Below are 21,689 nucleotides of genomic sequence, written 5' to 3' on the forward strand. Positions count from 1 at the left end.
TAAAACATTGGGATATATTATTTACCTTTGGCTCACTAATGAAATAAGTGTCAACTTGGCTTGGTGGAAGGCCTCTCATCTCTGAGTCAGAAGGTTGTGAATTCAAGCCTTATTCCTGGACTTGAACAAATAATCAGACCTGATGGATCAGTGCTGTGCTGAGGACTGAATTCTCAGAGGTTCCTTTTTCCAATGAGATATTAAATTGAAGCTTAGTCTGCCTGTTCCAATGATAGAAAGGAACCCCAAAGCAGTTTTCAACTAAAGAGACGGAGTTGTCTTGGGTTCCCAGCCAACATTCATCCAGCAACAAACATAGAGTTTAAAGTTTATTTATTAGCGTCACAAGTAGGCTTACATTAACACTGCAATCAAGTTACTATGAAAATTCCCTAGTCGCCACACTCCGGTGCATGTTGGGGTACACTGATGGACCTGATGGTCTTTCGGATTGTGGGAGGAAACCGGAGGAAACCCACGCAGACACAGGGAGAACGTGCAGACTCCGCACAGACAGTGACCCAAGCCGGGAATTGAACCCGGGTCTCTGGCGCTGTGAGGCAGCTGTGCTAACCACTGTTGCCACCATCATTATGTCCCAAAGAGGGAAAGCAGTAACGGAACAATTACTGATCGACATATGGTTAATAAATGTGTAGCTTGCAGGAAGATCAAGGAAATTAATATTAATAGCATTACTTCAAATTAAAATAATGCAGTTTTAGCCCCCAGTCTGAATTTTGTAAACAGCAACTTACCCATTCTGCTCCCCGACATCCCCTCTGATTCAACCCCCCTATCATTCAAGTACAATCAGTTTGGAGACATTGTCATATCCCCTTCTTCCTGTCCTCTGGATGAGAATTTTAAAAAGCTAAGTTGATAATACCATCATGAGAACAATTGATGCTCTGATTCTCTCAGTCTCGACTTGCTCATCCTACAAAAATAAATTTACATAATTATTCATGTCACAAGTCTTCTTGCTTCAGTGGTGGAATTTAAACATTTGAAGTGAAGACGCATCTTTCATTGTTTTTTTGTATGTCTGAAATGAGGTTGTGATCCATTGATTGGAAGAACTGAGGTTACAAAGCTCAAAGTGAAGGCAGATTGGGACTTCATAAGGATTTGGTGATGTTACATTGTTATATGCCAAGTTTGTAGACATGAGAATGTAATTACTGCTACCGGACATGTATACCTGTGCCTAGTTCTATTTTCATAGACATAAACTTTTGATTTGATTTATTATTGTCACATGTATTAGTATACAGTGAAAAGTATTGCTTCTTGTGTGCTACACAGACAAAGCATACCGTTCATCGAGACGGAAAGGAGAGGGTGCAGAATGTAGTGGTAAAGTCAGAGCTAAGGTGTAGCGAAAGATCAACTGAATATAAGGTAGGTCCATTCAAAAAGTCTGATGGCAGCAGGGAAGAGGTTGTTCTTCAGTCAGTTTGTATGTGACCTCAGACTTTTATTAAGAGATTGAATTCGAGCAGTGTTAGAGAGTTTAAAAGAGTTAGAATAGAGTTTTAAAAGCATAGAATGAGAGTAAACAAAATAATTAAAGAATATGCTGCTATTCATTACATAAGTTAATATTCATCCTAAAAAGATAGTTCCAATTTTGTGTGAAAAGCAGATTGCTGATCACTTGGCTTCAGCTTTCTCTTGGACTGAGCTTCAGTAGTATTCAAAAGGGCCACTAGATGGAGAGCTTTGCTGTCTTGGGCTGTTCCCAGTTCAGAGCTGGTTGGGAAGCAAGAACTGCTAAATTTCTTAGACCTGTTGCAAGCAACCCTTCCACGATGGGCTAACAAGAGCTGGGATGATCAAGGAACCTACACCTTTAGGCTTTGCTGCCTGAAAGAATCTGCACCGCAGTGAGAAAGTCATGAAAAATCCAGGAAGGGAGGAAGGTGACAGCCAGGTAGAGATGCTTGCCCAGTACAATGTGGGCTGCTCTCTGAAAAAACAAGATAGAAAATCAACAAAGTAAAAAAAAAGTTCCTCTTCTAACAAAAACAAGTATGCAGTAATGAACAAGCCAGTAGATTGTTACAAACGTGACACTTTAAAAGATAGTCGTGTTTTAAACTGCCTCCTTTAATTCACAGTAAAATGGAACAGGACATGTGAAATCAAATAAAGTCTACCTGCAGGCAAACCTTGGTTGCAATGGGGAGAGGGGCCCAGGTTGAAACTTACTGAAAGTAAGATGTGGGTTTTTTAACACCTGAACACAAAGGGTAAGGCATCTGTTTTTGATTTGATTTGATTTATTATTGTCACATGTATTGAGATACAGTGAAAAGTATTGTTTCTTGCGCACTATACAGACAAAACATACCATTCATAGAGTACATAGAGGAGAAGGAAAGGAGAGAATGTAGTGTTACAGTCACAGCTAGGGTGTGAGAAAAACAACAACTTAATATAAGGGAGGTCTATTCGAAAGTCTGATGGCAGCAAGGAAGAAACTGTCCTTAAGTCGGTTGATTTGATTTGATTTATTATTGTCACATGTATTAGCATACAATGAAAATTATTGTTTCTTGCGCGCTGTACAGACAAAGCATACCGTTCGTAGAGAAGGAAAGGAGAGAGTGCAGAATGTAATGTTACGGTCATAGCTAGAGTGTAGAGAAAGATCAACTTAATGCAAGGTCGTCCATTCGAAAGTCTGACGGCAGCAGGGAAGAAGCTGTTCTTGAGTCGGTTGGTATGTGACCTCAGACTTTTGTTTCTTTTTCCCGATGGAAGAAGGTGGAAGACAGGGTGCGTGGGGTCCTTAATTATGCTGGCTGCTTTGCTGAGGCAGCACGAAGTGTAGACAGAGTCAATGCATGGGAGGCTGGTTTGCATGATGGATTAGGCTGTATTTACGACCTTTTGTAGTTTCTTGCGTCTTTGGCAGTGCAGGAGCCATACCAAGCTGTAATACAACCAGAAAGATTTCTATGGTGCATCTGTAAAAGTTGGTGAGAGTCGTAGCTGACATGCGAAATTTCCTTAGTCTTCTGAGAAAGTAGAGGTGTAGGTGGGCTTTCTTAACTATAGTGTCGGCATGGGGGGGACCAGGACAGGTTGTTGGTGATCTGCACACCTAAAAACATGAAGCTCTCGACCTTTTCTATTTCGTCCCTGTTGACGTAGACAGGGGCATGTTCTCCTCTACGCTTCCTGAAGTCGATGACAATCTCCTTCGTTTTGTTGACATTGAGGGAGAGATTATTGTCATCACACCAGTTCACCAGATTCTCTATCTCATTCCTGTACTCTGTCTCGTCATTGTTTGAGATCTGACGCACTACGGCGATGTTGTCAGCAAACTTGAAAATCGAGTTGGAGGGGAATTTGGCCACACAGTCATAGGTGTATATGTTCTCAGAGTTTTGTATCTTTTTCCCAACAGAAGAAGGCGGAAGAGAGTATGTCTGGGGTGTGTGGGGTCCTTGATTATTCTGTCTGCTTTTCCGAGGCAGCTGGAAGTGTAGACGGAGACAATGGATGGGTGGTTGGTTTGCATTATGGACTGGGCTACGTTCACAACTCTTTGTAGTTTCTTGCAGTGTTGCTCAGAGCAGGAGACATACCAAGCTGTGATACATTCTGGAAAGGATGCTTTCTATGGTGCATTTGTAAAATTGGTACGAGTCGTAACTTGCTGCTTGCTCTCAGTAGTCAGAGATCTGGGGAAGAAGACACACAGTATGTGCTGCTAAGCCGGGCAGAAGAAAGTAACTGCCTCTGGGGCGAATCACCAAGTAGGGGGCTGGTAAGGATGGAACCCAAGTTCAAGGAAACAAGGATTGTGAAGAGGTAAAGACCATGGAATCACCAGAGAGTGCCTTGCAATGGGATGTCCATTCAATCATGTTCAAAGGGTTGAATGAAGAGGACTGGAAGTTTCACTCTCATGAAACAACAGGAAGATGTCATGTTAGAGTCAACAGGAGCTTTGGACTTTAATCACAAGACTACAATTTGATGCAATGTATAAATGTGACGAAGGGTGTTCATTTGCGTTAAGAAGTGACGAGGGAATACTTTCTCTGTAGTGGGTTAGTTGCTACAAAGTAATGTCTATGTCAATTATAGTGTGTGTTTGTTACAGTAAAATTCTTAAAATGTGGAATCTTACCGTGTGGTCCTTTGAGTGAGTCACTGGGAAAATGATATCTCTTTAAAAGTTATTGGTCTATATGGGAATCATAACATGAACATTGCTGTCGGTATGCAATCTGTTAGTCTTCTTGGACCAATGTTAATTTATGAACAAAAAAGCAGATGAACCACATCAAGAACAATCGTAAAAATCATGGACTGAAGCAGGTTATTCTTAGTAAGTCATTTTATTCCATTTGTATCATATTTTTAATGGGATTGGTATGCAGTTCCAACAGGAACTACTGGCAATACATCACTACTGTCACCAGCATATGTGCACAATAGAAAGTGTTGTTAAAAATACTTTTGAATTGAACGGTTTTGCTGAATGGCAAAATTGCGTGACTCTCGCTATGGTCCAGGCAGATCTTTTTAATTGAGTTATTTTTTTCTCTTTTCTTTTCAATTCTTTTTCTGCCTTTATCAATTTCTGCACCCACTTACCTTCTCCATAACTGGGGGGGGGGGGGCAGTTTCATGGGTGACAGGTGCCCTTTGGACCTCACTCAAGGGGGCACTGCGCGTCTGTAAGCCAGGACAAGCGAGGGTCACCTGACCATTTTGCAGCTGCACCCAATTTCTGTCACAGCCTAGTGACCCTGCCCATGTGCACTTTCAACAGGGATCACCGGACAGCAACCAGGAGCAGGTCCCAGTCAGATTCTCAGCATGTGTCTGAATTTCAAAAATAACCCCAAGTAAATTATTTTTGTTAACAGTGAAAAAATATACAATAAAATATGTATGAATCTTGTTAGTCCCACTGACTGATCACCTTATTAGTAGAGAATGCCTTTGGCATTTCATTTTTAAACTTTTGCACAAATCACATTTAAAATAATTTCAAATTCAATTACATGTGCAAAATTTATATGTGGCTTTAATTCCACTGCCTCAGTAGTAAATGCACTCATGTACTCCTAGCGTATGTTAACCATTAATATTGTAACAACTATTGGATCTAACACAAACAGTCCCATTATCCCTACAGTCTTAAGGATTAAATTAAATCTGTTACTAATGTAATTTGGGGAACAAAGTAAATTTGTAGAACAAGGGAAGAAAAAAATAGATATTAATTTACAATGCAGGAATTGTGTGCTCTGTCTGTGCCGTGCAACACCAGTTATTCATACAGATCCAAAAGAATGGGTTGATTTGAACTGGTTATTAGTTTAAAAAAAAAAAGATAAATTACAATTTCAGAATGTTTTTGCAGGTGTACATTGAAAAAATTAAGTACAATTAAATTAAATTGTGAGCTGCTCAAATAGACTTCTTTTGAGTTTCTTTATTGCTATGGTGGCACAGTGGTTAGCACTGATGCCTCACAGCACCACGGACCCAGGTTCGATTCCAGCCTTGTCTGTGTGGAGTTCTTCCCATGTCTGTGTGGGTTTGCTCCGGTTTCCTTCCATACTCCAAAGATGTGCGGGTTAGGTTGATTGGCCATGTTAAATTGACCCTTTGTGTCAGGGGGATTAACAGGGTAAGTTTGTGGGGGTTTACAGGGATAGGGCCTGGGTAGGATTATTGAGAGTGCAGGCTCGATGGGCTGAATGGCTATAATTCTATATTTTTTTATTTGTTCAGATGTCGTTGGCTGGGCCAGCATTTGTTGCCCATCCACAATTGCCCTTGAACTGTATTTCGGAGTCAATCACATTGCCATGGGTCTGGAGTTACATGTTGGCCAGACCAAGTAATAACAACAGATTTCCTTCACTACTAAAGGGCGTTAGTGAACCAGGTGTTTTTTTATTGGCGATGGTTTCGTGGTCATCATTAGATTTTTAACTAATTTAAATTTTACTATATGCCATGGTGGGATTCAAACCTCAAAGCATTACCCCGGGTCTCTGGATTGCTAGTCTAGTGACAATACCACTACACCACCAGCTACCCTTTGAACCTGTAATCAATAGTTTACCTCTACAAATATTCCTACGATACTGTATTGCACAGCCCATTGGTGGGAAACTATTGAGTTTATAATTCTTATAATTTTTCTAAGTTCAAATTATTTTAAGTTTTATAAAATTCAACTAAAATCAATCCTGTGATGTGACATTTTTACTCAAAGAAATATATTAAAACACTGTCACACAACTCTTAGTAGAACAATTGTAAAATAAATGGGTGCCTAATTTGTTCACAAACAGAACCTTAAAAATTGATCGAAAAGTTTTGTTATCATCAAAGCAACATTTATAAACTTAGGGTGTGAGAAAAATATCAACTTAATATAAGGGAGGTTCATTCAAAAGTCTGATGTTATAAAATAAAACAAAGGTAAGTAACTGACATTGACCCTGATGAAAGCCATCATTTTTGTATAACTTCAGTCTCTCTAATGTTGGAATATAAAAAAGCAATGTCCAACAATATAGAGTTTCAGTTACCTTTTTACTGGAGTGGTGGATGGTTAGCCAGTTGATAGCTGATATGTTTCTTGGGGATAACAAAAATGTGAAGAAAATTAGAGTTCGTAATTTTTTTGCAATGCCCTTGTCATATAATAGGAAATAAGTTTGAGTGTGTGAGTAGGTTTAATTAAACTGATAGACTATAAAAGGTCAAAATATCAATAAAGGAGGTGTGAAGGCAAGCGGTTGAAGTGGTGATGAACAAGAGGCCAGGGAAGCAATTTTACCAGGAATTTACATTAGGCTGATAAGGGAAGTGATTTGTGATATCGCAAAGGGCTGGGGATCGTAATAGAACATAAGAACATAAGAACTAGGAGCAGGAGTAGGCCATCTGGCCCCTCGAGCCTGCTCCGCCATTCAATAAGATCATGGCTGATCTTTTCGTAATCTGAGCTCCACTTACTCGCCCACTCACCATAACCCTTAATTCCTTTACTGTTCAAAAATTTATCTATCCTTGCTTTAAAAACATTCAATAAGGTAGCCTCAACTGCTTCACTGGGCAGGGAATTCCACAGATTCACAACCCTTTGTGTGAAGAAGTTCCTCCTCAACTCAGTCCTAAATCTGCTTCCCCTTATTTTGAGGCTATGCCCCCTAGTTCTAGCTTCACCCACCAGTGGAAACAACTTCCCTGAGTCTATCTTATCTATTCCCTTCATAATCTTATATGTTTCTATAAGATCTCCCCTCATTCTTCTGTATTCCAATGAGTATAGCCCCAATCTACTCAGTCTCTCCTCATAAGCCAACACTCTCAACTCCTGAATCAACCTAGTGAATCTCCTCTGCACCCCTCCAGTGCCAATATATCCTTTCTCAAGTAAGGAGACCAAAACTGTACACAGTACTCCAGGTGTGGCCACACCAACACCTTATACAGCTGCAACATAACCTCACTGAAGGTTGGGTGGAGTTCACTCAGTTCAATAGCTCACACCGTTTTCCAAGTACAAAATAATGAACGTTTATTTAAAGGTCTTCAGGTACTCAGCAAAAACAGAAAAGAAAGGAAATTGGTCCATAGGGGCAATTTTTTCACACAGAGGGTGGTGAGTGTCTGGAACAAGCTGCCAGAGGTAGCAGTAGAGGCGGGTACAATTTTATCTTTTAAAAAGCGTATAGAGAATTAAACGGATAAGATGGGTATAGAGGGATATGGGCCAAACGCAGGCAATTGGGACTAGCTTAGGGGTTAAAAAAAAAGGGGCAGCATGGACAAATTGGGCTGAAGGGTCTGTTTCCATGCTGTAAACCTCTATGACTATGAAATAAACACCTAGTTCTTCTTTGAGGATAACTTTGCACATAATATATCCCTATTTAAAGCTGGATGGCCAATCTGTTTACCATGGAAAACTCAACACAGTATATAACAGCAACAGTCTTTCAGCAGGGCAAGGTAAAAACAAGGTCAAATCACGGATGAAGGTCAGATTACCCAAGTGTGTTCTCCTACAGGCCAAAGTTCAATCCACATCAAGGTTTTTATACAGTGAGAGATCAGTAACAAACACAGTTAATGTTAACAACACTGTTAATTGTATAAAGATATTCTGCGTCTTTAAATGTTTTTTTTATTTTTAATAAATGTTTAAATTTAATACTAAAATCATCATGTGGTCTGAAATTTTCTTACCTTGACTTCAGATACGTCCTCATAATTTACAACTTGCAAAACATTGTGGCCTTTGGGATTTGGGCAGCTGGGCACTTGCCATCTGCCATGCCATAACAAAAAGGACCTTGTACAACTGTGAGCGGTGGTAAACTTCACTGGTAATGTAGAGTAATTAGATATATTATCCCCAGATCCTCCTCCATAAGATGGTGCACCTTCGTTAAAGCATCCCTGATGATCCTGAACCCGTTCATGAATTGCTCCTTTGTCATGCCAGGTAGCTAATTTTATTGTAATAAACACACTATTGCAAATGGAGAGAGATGTGGGATAATTTCTCCTTTTCCCCCACATCTTGACTGATTGCAACAAGGCACAAAACAAGTTTTCTTGTAAGTTTAAATCAAAACAAAGGAGAAACATTTATTTTTAAAACACCCAAATATAATCACTATGACACCCACTCCTTCTCTTCACATTCACACACGTAATTTCTAAAGATGTAAATTTAAAAGGTTAAAAAATAAACAGGCCACACTTTTATAAACTCCTCAAGATGGTCATTGAAATGTTGCAGTCAGGAAGGACTTTCCATTCGTTCACTGAAGACAATGAAGGTTGAAGGTTTCTGTTTTATTTTCCAGTCAAAATTGTTGTTGAGCTCCTGTGGTGAAAAATACAATCCTTCAGGTAAAACAATATTAACCCCACTTCACTGATTGAGATTACATTCTTTCTGAGGTAGGATTGTTTCTTTTTGCTGGGTAAGATCTCTTCCTCTGTAACCTTGGTCTCACACTAACTTACTGGGCTGCCCTTGTGCATTGACTAAGTACTTTCCTATCACCACGCAGTTTCTGTCATGTGATCACAGTAGCAATGTTTATATTGTCCACACAAATGGGCTGAATGGTTGAGAAATCTATCACACATTGGAGGATGCTTGATAAGCCATCAACATTCCGGCCACGAAAACCCTCTGAAATGTCTTTATTTGTAATTCATCTTTTTGGGGCCAGCAAGTCTAATTGTTATTGTTACTTTAAGTCTCTTTAGTGCAAGGTGCTCCAAGGTCACTTACATTTTAATGTCTTTCTAAAGGCATGCTCAGATGAGTTTGCCCGAGTCTGTACAGAAACCACAAAAGAAATCACTTGATACTCTGGTGTCCATTTTGTCAAGGTAATTGCTCATAATTGCAGGTTGCTGTCTTCAAAGTAAAGTTGTCCATCTTCCTAAGTTTTTCAGGTATATGCTGTGACTGTGCCACCACCACCTGGAATATACATGTGAAGTGCGCCCCTTATGCAACTCAAGTTTCTTCTGGACTTAAAGTATCTTAATGGGGAGGCGATGGCCTAATGGTATTATTGCTAGACAATTAATCCAGAAACTCAGCTAATGTTCTGGGGACCTGTGTTTGAATCTCCACCACGGTAAATAGTGGAATTTGAATTCACTACAAAACGTATTTGTAATTAAAAATCTACGATGATCACAAAACCATTGCTAATTGTCAGAAAAACCCATCTGGTTCACTAATGTCCTTTAGGGAAGGAAATCTGCTGCCCTTACCTGGTCTGCCCTACATGTGACTCCAGAGCCACAGCAATGTGGTTGACTTTCAACTGCCCTCTGAACAAGGATGACTAGGAATGGGCAATAAATGCCAGCCAGTCAGCGATGCCCATGTCCCATGAATGAATTAAAAAAATCATTTCAAGTCTAAATGAGTTTTTGATATCTTGACTTTTAACAAGATATTAGTAAGTTAAATTATCTTTTTAAAACCACCTTTTATGAAGTTTTCTCAATCTATTTTTGAATATGACCAATCTTTAGGATTGGGTTAAACATGAATGAGTAATCTGTTGACATTTTCTAATGATAATGTGGCACCCTTTAGGCTGACCCACTTTCTCATTGCAATTATTGAAGAGGACAAACTGCGATCCAAATATTCTGATTTGCAGTATTATTTTTGTAAGCGGGGGGATTGAATGTCACATGATCAGGGTGGGCAGAAAGAATTGAGGTACAGATCACCCATGATCTAAATGAACATGGGACAAGCTGGAGGGGCTGAATGGCCTGCTCCTGTTCTTGCATTCATATGTAATTTATTAAACTTCCCCACATTACAGAAGATATGTCAAACACATGGAGACCTATTCTTTGCAGGCATGAACCATGCCGTGTCATTAATAACTGTTTATTATGCCAGAAACTTTGCAATGGCAGATCAGCATTAATATGGAACAATGAACAGTCGCATTGTTAAGATGAGGTTGAGTATTAAAGCCTGGGTCAGTTGCATGTGTATCTCCTTTGCCCGCTGCAGCAACACCATTCTGTTTTCAAATTGTTTTGTTCTAGTTCAGCCTCTACATGTCCAATCCCTGTCCTGTCCCCCACTCACCCAACATTGGATGCCTTTATGTCAACTGTACATTCTGGCTGATGTAAAGGATATTCAAATCAACTTGGGAATGTGTTAGCTCCTCCTTTGACAGCATCTGTAGATGGTGGACTTAATAATCGCTCAACCCTCACATCAAAAAAAGTAGAGGGAGTGGGTGTGGGGGGAACATACTAATCTAAGCAAATGTCCATTTTAGTCATTCAGAATATTTAACACATCACTGGACACTAGGGCCCTGATTTTACCGGCACGGCTGCCCTGAAACCGGGATGGGTGAGGCTCACAGAACGGCATTCCCCGTTGGCCTCAGGCACGATCTTACGAGCCTCGGGCAGCCGTACCGATAAAATCAGGACCGAGGTGATTCATAAGAGAAATCTGATAACCATGTTGGAAATCCAAATTGAAAATGCTGGAAATACACAGCAAATCAGTCAGCATCTATGGTTTTGATTTGATTTATTATTGTCACATGTATTAGTATACAGTGAGAAGTATTGTTTCTTGTGCACTATACAGACAAAGCACACCGTTCATAGAGAAGGAAAGGAATGGGTGCAGAAGGTAGTGTTACAGTCATAACTAGGGGTAGAGAAAGATCAACTTAATATGAGGTAGGTCCATTCAAAAGTGTGATGGCAGCAGGGAAGAAGCTGTTCTTGAGTCAGTTGGTATGTGACCTCAGACTTTTGTATCTTTTTCCCGACGGGAGAAGGTGGAAGAGAGTGGGAATTTTACCACGCTTCCTCCCATGGGAATCGGAGTGGGCGAGGGGCGGACAATGGGAAGGTCCATTGACCTTGGGCAGGGTTTTACAGTTTTGGGACGAGAGAGGCTGTAAAATCCTGCCTAGAATGTCTGTGGTGCGTGGGGCCCTTGATTCTGCTGGCTGCTGTTGTGAGGCTGCACGAAGTGTAGACAGAGTCAATGGATGGGAGGCTAGTTTGCATGATGGACTGGGCTTTGTTCATGACCCTTTGTACTTTTTTACCGTCTTGGACAGAGCAGGAGCTATACCAAACTTTGATACAACCAAAATGAATGCTTTCTATGGTGCATCTGTAGACGTTGGTAAGAGTTGTAGCGGAAATGCCAAATTTCCTTCGCCTCCTGAGAAAATAAAGGCAGTGGTGGGTTTCTTAACTATGACATCAGTGTGGAGGGACCAAGATAGGTTGTTGGTGATCTGGACGCCTCGAAACTGGAAGCTCGTGACCATTTCCACTTAATTCCTGTTGATGTAGACAAGGGCATGTCCTCCATTACACTTCCTGAAGTCGATGACTATCTCCTTTGTTTTGGTGACATTGAGGGAGAGATTATTATCACTGCACCAGTTCACCAGATTCGCTATCTCTTTTCTGTACTCCATCTCGTTATTGTTTGAGATCTGACCCACTACTGTGGTGTCATCAACAAACTTGAAAATCAAGTTGGAGGAGAATTTGGCCACACAGTCATTGACGTACAAGGAGTCAGGAGATAGAAACAGTGCTAATGTTTCAGGGGGGTGACTTTTCATTAGAACTGGGAAAAGTGAGAGATGTATTGGTTTTTCAGCAAGGGGTGGGTGAGAGAAGGACAAAAGAAGATCTGTGATAGGCTGGAAGACAGAAGAGATTACATGGCAGAATAGTTACTCTTACAGGGCAAAAAGAATGGCGATGGGGCAAGCAGAGAAACAAACAAAAGATGTGCCTGGAGCAGGTGTTCTATTGTCTGAAAGTGACGATAAGATAATTAAAATATGCAGTCAGGGAAACAAAATATGGGGACAGAGTTTAGAGTCTGAAATTGTCGAACTCAATGTTGAGATTGGAAGGCTGTAGTCAAAAGATGAGGTGCTGTTTCTCAAACGTACGTTGAGCTTCATTGGTACAGTGCAGCAGGCCAAAGATGGAGATGTCAGCATGATGGTTGAAAAAATCTGTGGAACAAGTAAGTGATTTCTAGACATGATAGGCAAGGCTTCCCAGAACATGTTTGGAAAATCAACTCTATAGTTTCTTATACAAAAACCGAAAATGCCAAAAATTGAAAATCTCTTAAGACATCCAGACTTGAAAGGTTAGTTCTGTTCTCTCTCCACAGATGCTGTCAGACCTGCTGAGATTTTCCAGCATTTTTGGATTTTGTTTCTGATTCCAGCATCTGCACTAATTCGCTTTTACCTATAACTTCTTAATTTGGTTCCTTAATTTTAAAAATTTGTTTCTTGTTTTTTTTTGCATTCAACTGTTTCCTTTCATATTTTGGAAACTTCTAAAGATCAACTCAAATTGTTTCTACTTCTAATGAGAACAAAGTCCTATTCATCTTTCTTAATAAGATTTCTGAGCTTGAATATTATACAAATTGGCCTTTGCCATGTCATCACAAAGGCCAAAGTATCCTTCTGATAGTCTAAATACCAGAGCAACAAACACTACTCAAGAGATGGTCTAATCAACACTTGTTACTGGGTTGCAAATTTGATTTGTATCAATCATGACTGCAACTACAGTTTGATTGTTCCAAGGTGTTTCTTAAATAACTATGAAATTCCTTTCCTGATTAATGCAGCCTGACTTTTGTATCTAACACAAACTTCCTATTCTGGTCTCACACTAATTATTCTTACATTGGGGACGGCATGTTGGCACAATAGTTAGCACTGCTGTCTCACAGCGCCAGGGACCTGGATAGATTCCCATCTTGGCTCACTGTCTGTGCACAGTCTGCACGTTCTCCCCATGTCTGTGTAGGTTTCCTGCGGGTGCTCCAGAATCATAGAATCCTACAGTGCAGAAGGATTGGCCATTGGTCTAATATTTTGCAACCCTTGAATTATTATACTTCATGTCATACATATTAATATCAGAGGTCTGAGGTATCTCTCCTATAACCCCTTTCCTACTGGAAAGTTCTCTTTCTTGGCAATAATCCAATTATTTCTATTTCCTACCCAATGCTTTTGTCATGTTTGGTCATGCACCGATTACAATCCCACCCAGGCCCTATCCCCAAAACCACATGTATTTACCCTAGCTAGTCCTCCTGACACTAAGGGGCAATTTAGCATGGCCAATCCACATAACCTGTACATCTTTGGACTGTAGGAGGAAACCGGAGCACCCGGAGGAAACCCACACAGACACGGGGAGAATGTGCAGACTCTGCACAGACAGTGACCCAAGCCGGGAATTGAACCTGGGTCCCTGGCGCTGTAAGGCATCAGTGCAAACCACTGTGCCACGCCACGGTCTGAAAGACGGGCTGGTTAGGTGCATTGGCCATGCTAAATTCCATCTCAGTGTACCCGAACAGGTGTCGGAGCATGGCAACTAGGAGATTTTCATAGTAATTTCATTGCAGTGTTAATGTCAGCCTACTTGTGACGTTAATAAATAATTTAACTTTAATCTGCATTTTTTTATCAAGTAGCTCATTTTCCCCCAAGGTTGCAACTTCCATTGAACTTGCTTACATTATTTCTCAATCTTTGCCATTGGTCTAATATTTTGCAACCCTTGAATTATTATACTTCATGTCATACATATTAATATCAGAGGTCTGAGGTATCTCTCCTATAACCCCTTTCCTACTGGAAAGTTCTCTTTCTTGGCAATAATCCAATTATTTCAATTTCCTACCCAATGCTTTTGTCATGTTTGGTCATTTTTAAGTTGATATCATTTTATGCACTGCCAACACGGCAGGGATATCTACAACATGAAGTAATATCTGTATAGCAATCCAACATTTTAATTCAGCACAGTTCCTCTTCATGCGCCCATGAATGCAGTCTGTTCTCAAGCTGCCCTTTTCAGATTCTTTTTTTATTTACAATCCCATCTGTAATTTTTTTTTTCTATAATTCACAGAGGATGCTGTTTGGCAATGAGACAATGGAATTAGGTTTGTGACTTTGCAATACTTTGGGACCACTTTTCAATTATTGCTAAAAGATTTGACAATATTTAGCCCACTTCCACTGTAAGGATGGTTACTGTGCCTCATTACTTGCTTCAGAAACATATAACTTTTGTAATAAACAATTGCCATTTATGGTATAAAATCATAGAATCCTACAGTTCAGAAGGAGGCCATTTGGCCCATTGAGTCTGCACCGACCACAATCCCACCCTATCCCCATCAGTCCGTGCATTTACCCGAGCTAGTCCCTCTGATATTAAGGGGCAATTTAGCATGGTCAATCCACCTAACCCCCGCATCTTGATATACTACCAAGCTCTTCCTTGGTCTTCTTTGAAAACCTAATTCTTGAATAGGCAATTCTCCACTCTGTTCCTCCCCGAACACAAGTGGAAATAAACTGTTTGCGGTTTTTTTCCCCCTTGTTCTCAGGTTCAGAAATTTATCTATTAAATGGCCTGATACCTTTATAACACCTTGCCTGTTATGTAAACAACCATTTGAAAGATGTTCTTTATTTTTAACATAGTTTTATTTGTTTTTCTTTCAAATTCTCTAAATCTTTCTAAATTCCAAAGCCCAAAGATGTGCAGGTTAAGTGGATTGGCCATGCTAAATTGCCCCTTTGTGTCCCAAGATGGTTAGGAGGATTAGCAGGGGTTATGGGGATAGGGCAGGGGGGGGGGAGGGGGTCTGGATAAGATGCACTGTCAGAGACAGAAAATGCTGGAAATTTCAGCAGATCTGACAGCATCTGTGGGGAAAGAATAGAGTAAGAAGTTTAACAACACCAGGTTAAAGTCCAACAGGTTTATTTGGTAGCAAAAGCCACAAGCTTTCGGAGCCTTAAGCTCTTTCTTCAGGTGAGTGGGAATTCTGTTCACAAACAGGGCATATAAAGACACAAACTCAATTTCCAGAATAATGGTTGGAATGCGAATACTTACAGCTAATCAAGTCTTAAAGGTACAAACAATGAGAGTGGAGAGAGCATTAAGACAGGTTAAAGAGATGTGTATTGTCTCCAGACAGGACAGCCAGTGAGACTCCGCAAGTCGAGGCAAGCTGTGGGGATTACAGATAGTGTGACATGAACCCAATATCCCAGTTGAGGTCGTCCTCATGTGTCCGGAACTTGGTTATCAGTTTCTAGCTTGGCTATCAGTTTGAGTTTGTGTTTTTATATGCCCTGTTTGTGAACAGAATTCCCACTCACCTGAAGAAGGAGCTTAAGGCTCTGAAAGCTTGTGGCTTTTGCTACCAAATAAACCTGCTGGACTTTAACCTGGTGTTGTTAAACTTCTTACTGTGTTTACCCCAGTCCAACGCCGGCATGTCCACATCGGGAAAGAATAGAGCCAATGATTTGAGTCTCAATGACCCTTTGTCAGAGGGTCATCTAGACTCGGAACATTGGCTCCATTCTCTTTGTTAGAAGGGTACTCGAAATGTTGGTTCTATTCTCTTCCTACAGGTGCTGTCAGACCTGCTGAAATTTTCCAGAATTTTCTGTTTTTGTTTCAGATTCCAGCATTTTGCTTTTATCTTATGCACTGTCAGAGAGTCGGTGCAGGCTCAATGGTCTGAATAGCCTCCTTCTGCACTGTAGGGATTCTATTTTATGGATTACTCTATTTCAGATGGCTTCTGTTAGTCCCACATTTATATCACTGCTTAGTTATGTCCCCTCTTCATTTTATTTTACAAAATTGACTTTTTGACTGCAGCCTCCCTCACCATTATGGATTCTCCATATATTTTTGACCCCATGTAAACATTTTAAAAACTTTTTTTAAAACATCTCATCAAAAGTTTGTTCTTTTTAAACTTCAGTGTTGTGCCATTGGCCTTTCCATCCAGCCTTATGCACATTTCACATTTAACAGATCAATGGATCTTAGATGTTCCTCAGGTTTCAGCTTGAATCCCCACCATTAAATCTAAAATAAATTTTGACTTGATTTGTTCTCCAACAACAACTTCCCACTGCCTCCAGGGACATGAAGTCTTTCTGAGTCAAGTCAAGTCAATAGTTGGGTAACTGAAATCTCCGTCATCAATGTAAACCTTTTTTAAAAAAAAACTGTGTAAAAAAAAACATTTATTGCACATATGAACTTCAAAACACTATATTCATTTCTGTTGGACAATGATCCTTTTCCTGGTTCCACTCACAATTGCATTATGGAAGTTGGGGTAGAAATTATATTAAATTTCTATTCAAAGGCTAGATTTGGGTCTTCAGTTTGTTACTGCTTGAAGGTTGGTTTTACAAAGTGATGGAAAGAAAAAGTCCATCTTTCTGTAAAACTACTATCAAGGTCATTGGAATCCAAAAGACTTTATCCAAAAATGCTGAAATTTTTCTGGATGCCCTGGAGGGAATGGTTTCAAAGATGGGAAGTCCAATTTTTGTAATGTTTCAGAAAGCATGCTGCAAGTGCAATGCCATCTTGGTGCAGCTATTTGGCCAGTTCCAAATGGTGATTGTCCATTAACCTCAACTATGAGGGGCTTTCCAGCTTCAAGGGTCTCCAGGCAACTTCCAGCACCAGCATGACTGATAACAAGTGCAGCATTCTGTATATCATCTGCTATTGAATCCTTAAACTTCACGAGTAAAATATGTTCCAATTAAAGGCTTTGGTTTGACAGACTAGATTTTTTGACCTCGCTCGGGCGAGATTGGAAAGTCCCGCCCAAGGCCAATGGAGATTTCCGTTCTGCGAACTGGAATCGGGGCGGGCGAGGTGGTAAAATTCTTTAAATTAAATTAAATTTAAAAGAATTTGTGTGTGAAGTGGGTGTCCTTTTCTGGAAATCCCATCAAAGTGCACCCTGCAAACACAGTGTGCAGCAAATTCCAACCCACTTGCCGTGTTAAATTACACAGCCAGGTCATTTTACAATGGCTCAGAAACATATTGCATCAACTCATCCCTTCTAACCTTCCATTGCATTGTAATAGACCCAGGTCAGAAGGGTTGTATCAACTGCCTGGATAGTATCTCAAGCCATGAACTCTGCTCGAGGTCTCACTTCATGTTGGGCTTTACCAGTATTGTTCCTTAATCTCTGACCACAAAGCACACAACGCGTATGTGGGTTTATCAGGCCGGATACTGCTTCTATTCCTGTGTAAAGCGTTTCTCTTTTTCTAAGCAGTGTTCCTTCGTAATATTCACATTTAAAATCTGAATGATATTGTATTGAGGTCTATTTCTTATTTGACCGATGTACATACATAATAACTTCTCATTCTGGGTAGAGTTTTTGACAGAGATTTATGGCCAACAGAATTGTCAACTTGGTCCAAGTATGGGAAGGTAAGGGCCCTAAATTCTCACATTTTGAAATGAATATATCCACTGTCAAATCAAATTTCCATGGAACTCGGCTCCATACCCTTCCCGCACTTCAGATTGAACTTGATTCGATGCCTGCTGTGCCTTCTCTTATCGTTAGATCATGAATTGAATCTAATAGAGAAGCCAATCACCACTCTACTCGGAATATTTTAGGACAACGTCGGAGACAATATAGCAAGTCAATCAGAGACAATTACACAGGTAAGGCTGATTATTATCCTGAGTTTGACCCTAGTGGTTGATGGAAAAGCTAGGGGGAAAAAAACTAACCATTGTCTAAGCAAGTGCACAATATATCAACCGACAGATGAAATGAGATTACACCAGTAGACTTATTTCTTCTTTATGAATGTACACTACCATTTTACTTAAGGAATCGACAATTTAAACAAGTTCAAATTGTTTTAATTTTCTGAATTAATCTGATGAGGTCAAACTCAGATCCTTCAAAACAGGCCGAAGCCCAATATTTATTCCACTCGAGTTCTGACTATCCATTGGCAGGTACCATGTTTCAACAAAATGTTTTTACACAACCCTGCACCATTGTTATGATATCGATGAGGCGCAGGGGACGAGTGAAATGTAGTTTAGCAGCTTGAGTGCTGATCCTCCCGGGCCTCCGCTCCCTGTTCAAACCATTCACTCAGCTAACATCCACAGCACTGAAAAGCGGCGACAATGGAATGCACTTTACTCACGGGGACGGTTAGATCTGCTTGTGCGAATTACCCTGTCGCCCGTCCAAGCGCAGAACTCCCTCTCTGGGTGGGTTCTGTCTGTCCGGGGAGTTGATCTGGGATTTTCTAAAATAGTGGGATGTCAAACAAGCCATTCATAGTCGGCCAGGGAGCAGATTTCTCAACTGGCGCGGCAGGGAAAGTGTGCGAGGTTTTGGAGAAGCGTTGTTAGATCCTATTATTAATGATATGGGCAGGATAAGAAATCTAGCCCAAAGCTTCGCTCCTGCACTGTGGCAGCAAGAATCAGTGGATTTATGCTTTCCCTAGTTAGAGAGAGAGAGAGCAAAGTTTGGCTGGTACAATGAATGGACAGAAAGTGCGTTTGCGAAAGATGCGATAAATGTTAAAATTGGAGAATGAAAATGCGGGAACAAAGTGCAGCTTTATACAATGAACGTTGTTTAATGTTTACAGAGAAGTTTACAAGGCTTGCTTAATGTATATTCACAGAATTCGAGCTTTATAGTAGATTTCCAACAGGACTTCACCTGACCAGAGAGATAGAGAGGGGGGAGATGGAATGGCTGCAGCGTTACATTGCTACCGGCTCGACTGTGAGTGAACTCACAAAGAGTCGAGAAAAAGCCCCAACTACTTATAAATCCCCCCCATCCGCATGCACCGCGCTAGTAAGTAGCTTGTACTAATACAAATACAAGATTTAACCCTTTCGCAGATCTCAGCTGCAATACTCCAGTGAAAAGTTGTCCAGGATCTGCCACTTCCCTCGTTCCGGCTGTTGTGAATCTGTATTTTCACTACGCCGAACTTTACCCTGCAAATAACGACATCGAACAAAATAATTCACTGTACCTGAATCACATTGCAGTCTTGTGAGCGAGATTAACAAGGCGCGATGTAACCAACTTTTCCCTCGTCACCTGCAATCTTTCAATTGCTGTGATCTACATCCTGCGGTATTATTACAGACACACACAGGTACACTGTGACTAGCTCCAACATCAACTGATTGTCGATGCGCCAAGTTGTTCAGTCGCTTCTTGAATCTTGCCCCAGATTAGCCTAAGTATATAAACTCTCTCGATTCGTTTAACAATTAACACCTTTCTACTGGGGGGGAGAAACAACAGCTTATCGAGAGAATGCCCAGTGAATGTTGTTGTCGAACCAATTCGACCCAAAGTTTGTGTTAGACAGGCGATGGCTCCAGCCAGAGTTCACGGTTCATGGCAATGCATAAAATCACTGAAAGGTCCCAGAGACTGAAAATCCATTTCTTGAACACCCATAGGCCTGGAGCAACTGCCTCCTGGAGAGAGTGGGGGCTTCCTTCAGAAGAGGGTGGGCTGGAGAGGGTGGGTTTCCTTCAGAAGGGGGTGGGCACGAGAGGGTAGGCAGGAGAGGATGGGCTTCCTATAGTAGAGGATGGGCTTCATTCCGGAGAGAGTGGGCTGGAGAGGGTGGGCTCCCTACAGGAGAGGGCGGGCTTCCTTCAAAAGAGGGTGGGCTGGGAAGGGTGGGCTTCCTATAGGAGAGGGTGGGCTTCATTCCAGAGAGGGTGGGCAGGAGTGGGCGGGCAGGAATGGGTGGGCTACCTGCAGGAGAGGATGGGTTGTCTCCAGGAGAGGGTGGCATTATCTGAACACGCTCTCTAGCTCCCCAGCGGAGGCAGTAAGCTGGGACTCGGTCTGACCCTGCATCTGGTGCTCCTCCAGCCCCCTCTCCTCCGGGGCCTTCTTCCTCAGCACCGACCTGGGGCACAGCAACATCTGGCAGCTCCTCCAGCAAGTGTCTGACAGGCAGATGTAGAGAATGGGGTTGGCGCAGCTGTTGAAGTAGGAGAGGACCACCATGAACTCGAAGAATCTCCTGACAGTGAAGCTCTCGGGGATGGGCTGGAAAAGGGCGCAGATGTTGATGGTGTAGAAAGGCAGCCAGCAGGTAGCGAAGGCCAGCACGATGGCCACCACCATGGTGGTGACTTTCCTCTCGGAGCTGTGGGACTGGCTGCTGTGGGGGGAGAGAAGGGCACTCTTTATCCTCAGCAGCAGCACAATGTGGCACAGGGAGATGATGGCGAAAGGCAGGGCAAAGCCCAGCACAAAGGTGTAGATGATGAAGGCGGTGGACCAAAGAAAGACAGGCTCTGGCCAGATTAAAGTACAGATATCCGAGGCACCGTCCACACCAGAGTAGATGGCCATGGGGATGACAGGGATGAAGGAGATCACCCAGAGGATGGCACTGACTCTCTTTGCCAGCCTAGGGCTGCGCCACCTGGAAGATCTGACTGGGTGGACCACAGCCAGGTACCTGTCGATGCTCATCACGGTGATGCAGAAGACGCTGGTGAACTGGTTGATGCCATCCAAGATCATGACCAACCTGCACATGAATCCTCCAAAGGGCCAGCGGCGGAGGGCGATCTGCATGGCGAGGAAAGGCAGTCCCAGCATGAAGAGGCCATCCGCCAGGGCCAGGTTGAGGATGTAAATGTTGGCCACACTCCTGGCCCTGGCCTGGTGCACGATGCTGAAGATGACCAAGGAATTGCCGCCCAGCCCCAGCACACACACCAGGCAGTACAGGCTGGGGATCAGGACGTCGTATACACTGGAGGCCGCCCCATCCTCAAAGTCCTGGGTGTCGTTGGTCGCCCACAGCCCCCCGGACCTGTTGGCTGCAGCCCCCAAATTAAACCCAGCGTCCACTAGGGAGGCAGACACGTTCCCTTCAGCTGGAGGATGGCTCATCGTTGTTGCTGCTGCTTGGGGTTAAATTCCCAGGCGGGGATTTAAGGCATCCGAGCACTTTGGAGGTGTTCTCCCACCCGACCCCGAAAGCTGGAGCTTTCACCAGCTGAATGGGCAACTCGCAGTCCTCGCCATCCTTATCAGCTGCTGCTCGCTGGGCCGTTTCTGTGAGTCACTTCCAGCCGCTTCCACATCCCCATCTGCTCAGTGCCCCAGATTGGTGAACTCTGCTTTCCATAATCACTCTCTCCCTTCAAAACACTTTCCAACTTTCCTGGTATTAAATTACTATGTCAGTGGC

At 42.0% G+C, this 21,689-nt stretch overlaps 1 protein-coding gene across 1 annotated transcript; it reads right to left on the bottom strand.

Moving 5' to 3' along the window:
* Positions 1 to 20,269: 20,269 nt before the first annotated feature.
* Positions 20,270 to 21,388, bottom strand: LOC144502054 (somatostatin receptor type 5-like). The gene has a single exon (XM_078226063.1). It carries the CDS (start codon positions 21,386 to 21,388, stop codon positions 20,270 to 20,272), a length of 1,119 nt encoding a protein of 372 aa, XP_078082189.1.
* Between the last annotated feature and the right edge of the window lie 301 nt (positions 21,389 to 21,689).

This window comes from Mustelus asterias, chromosome 12 (assembly GCF_964213995.1).
Source record: "Mustelus asterias chromosome 12, sMusAst1.hap1.1, whole genome shotgun sequence".
NCBI classification, from domain to species: Eukaryota; Metazoa; Chordata; class Chondrichthyes; order Carcharhiniformes; family Triakidae; genus Mustelus; species Mustelus asterias.

What these genes read in the sequence shown, in the direction of transcription:
- LOC144502054 (XM_078226063.1), bottom strand. Translation starts at nt 21,388, where the DNA reads ATGAGCCATCCTCCAGCTGAAGGGAACGTGTCTGCCTCCCTAGTGGAC.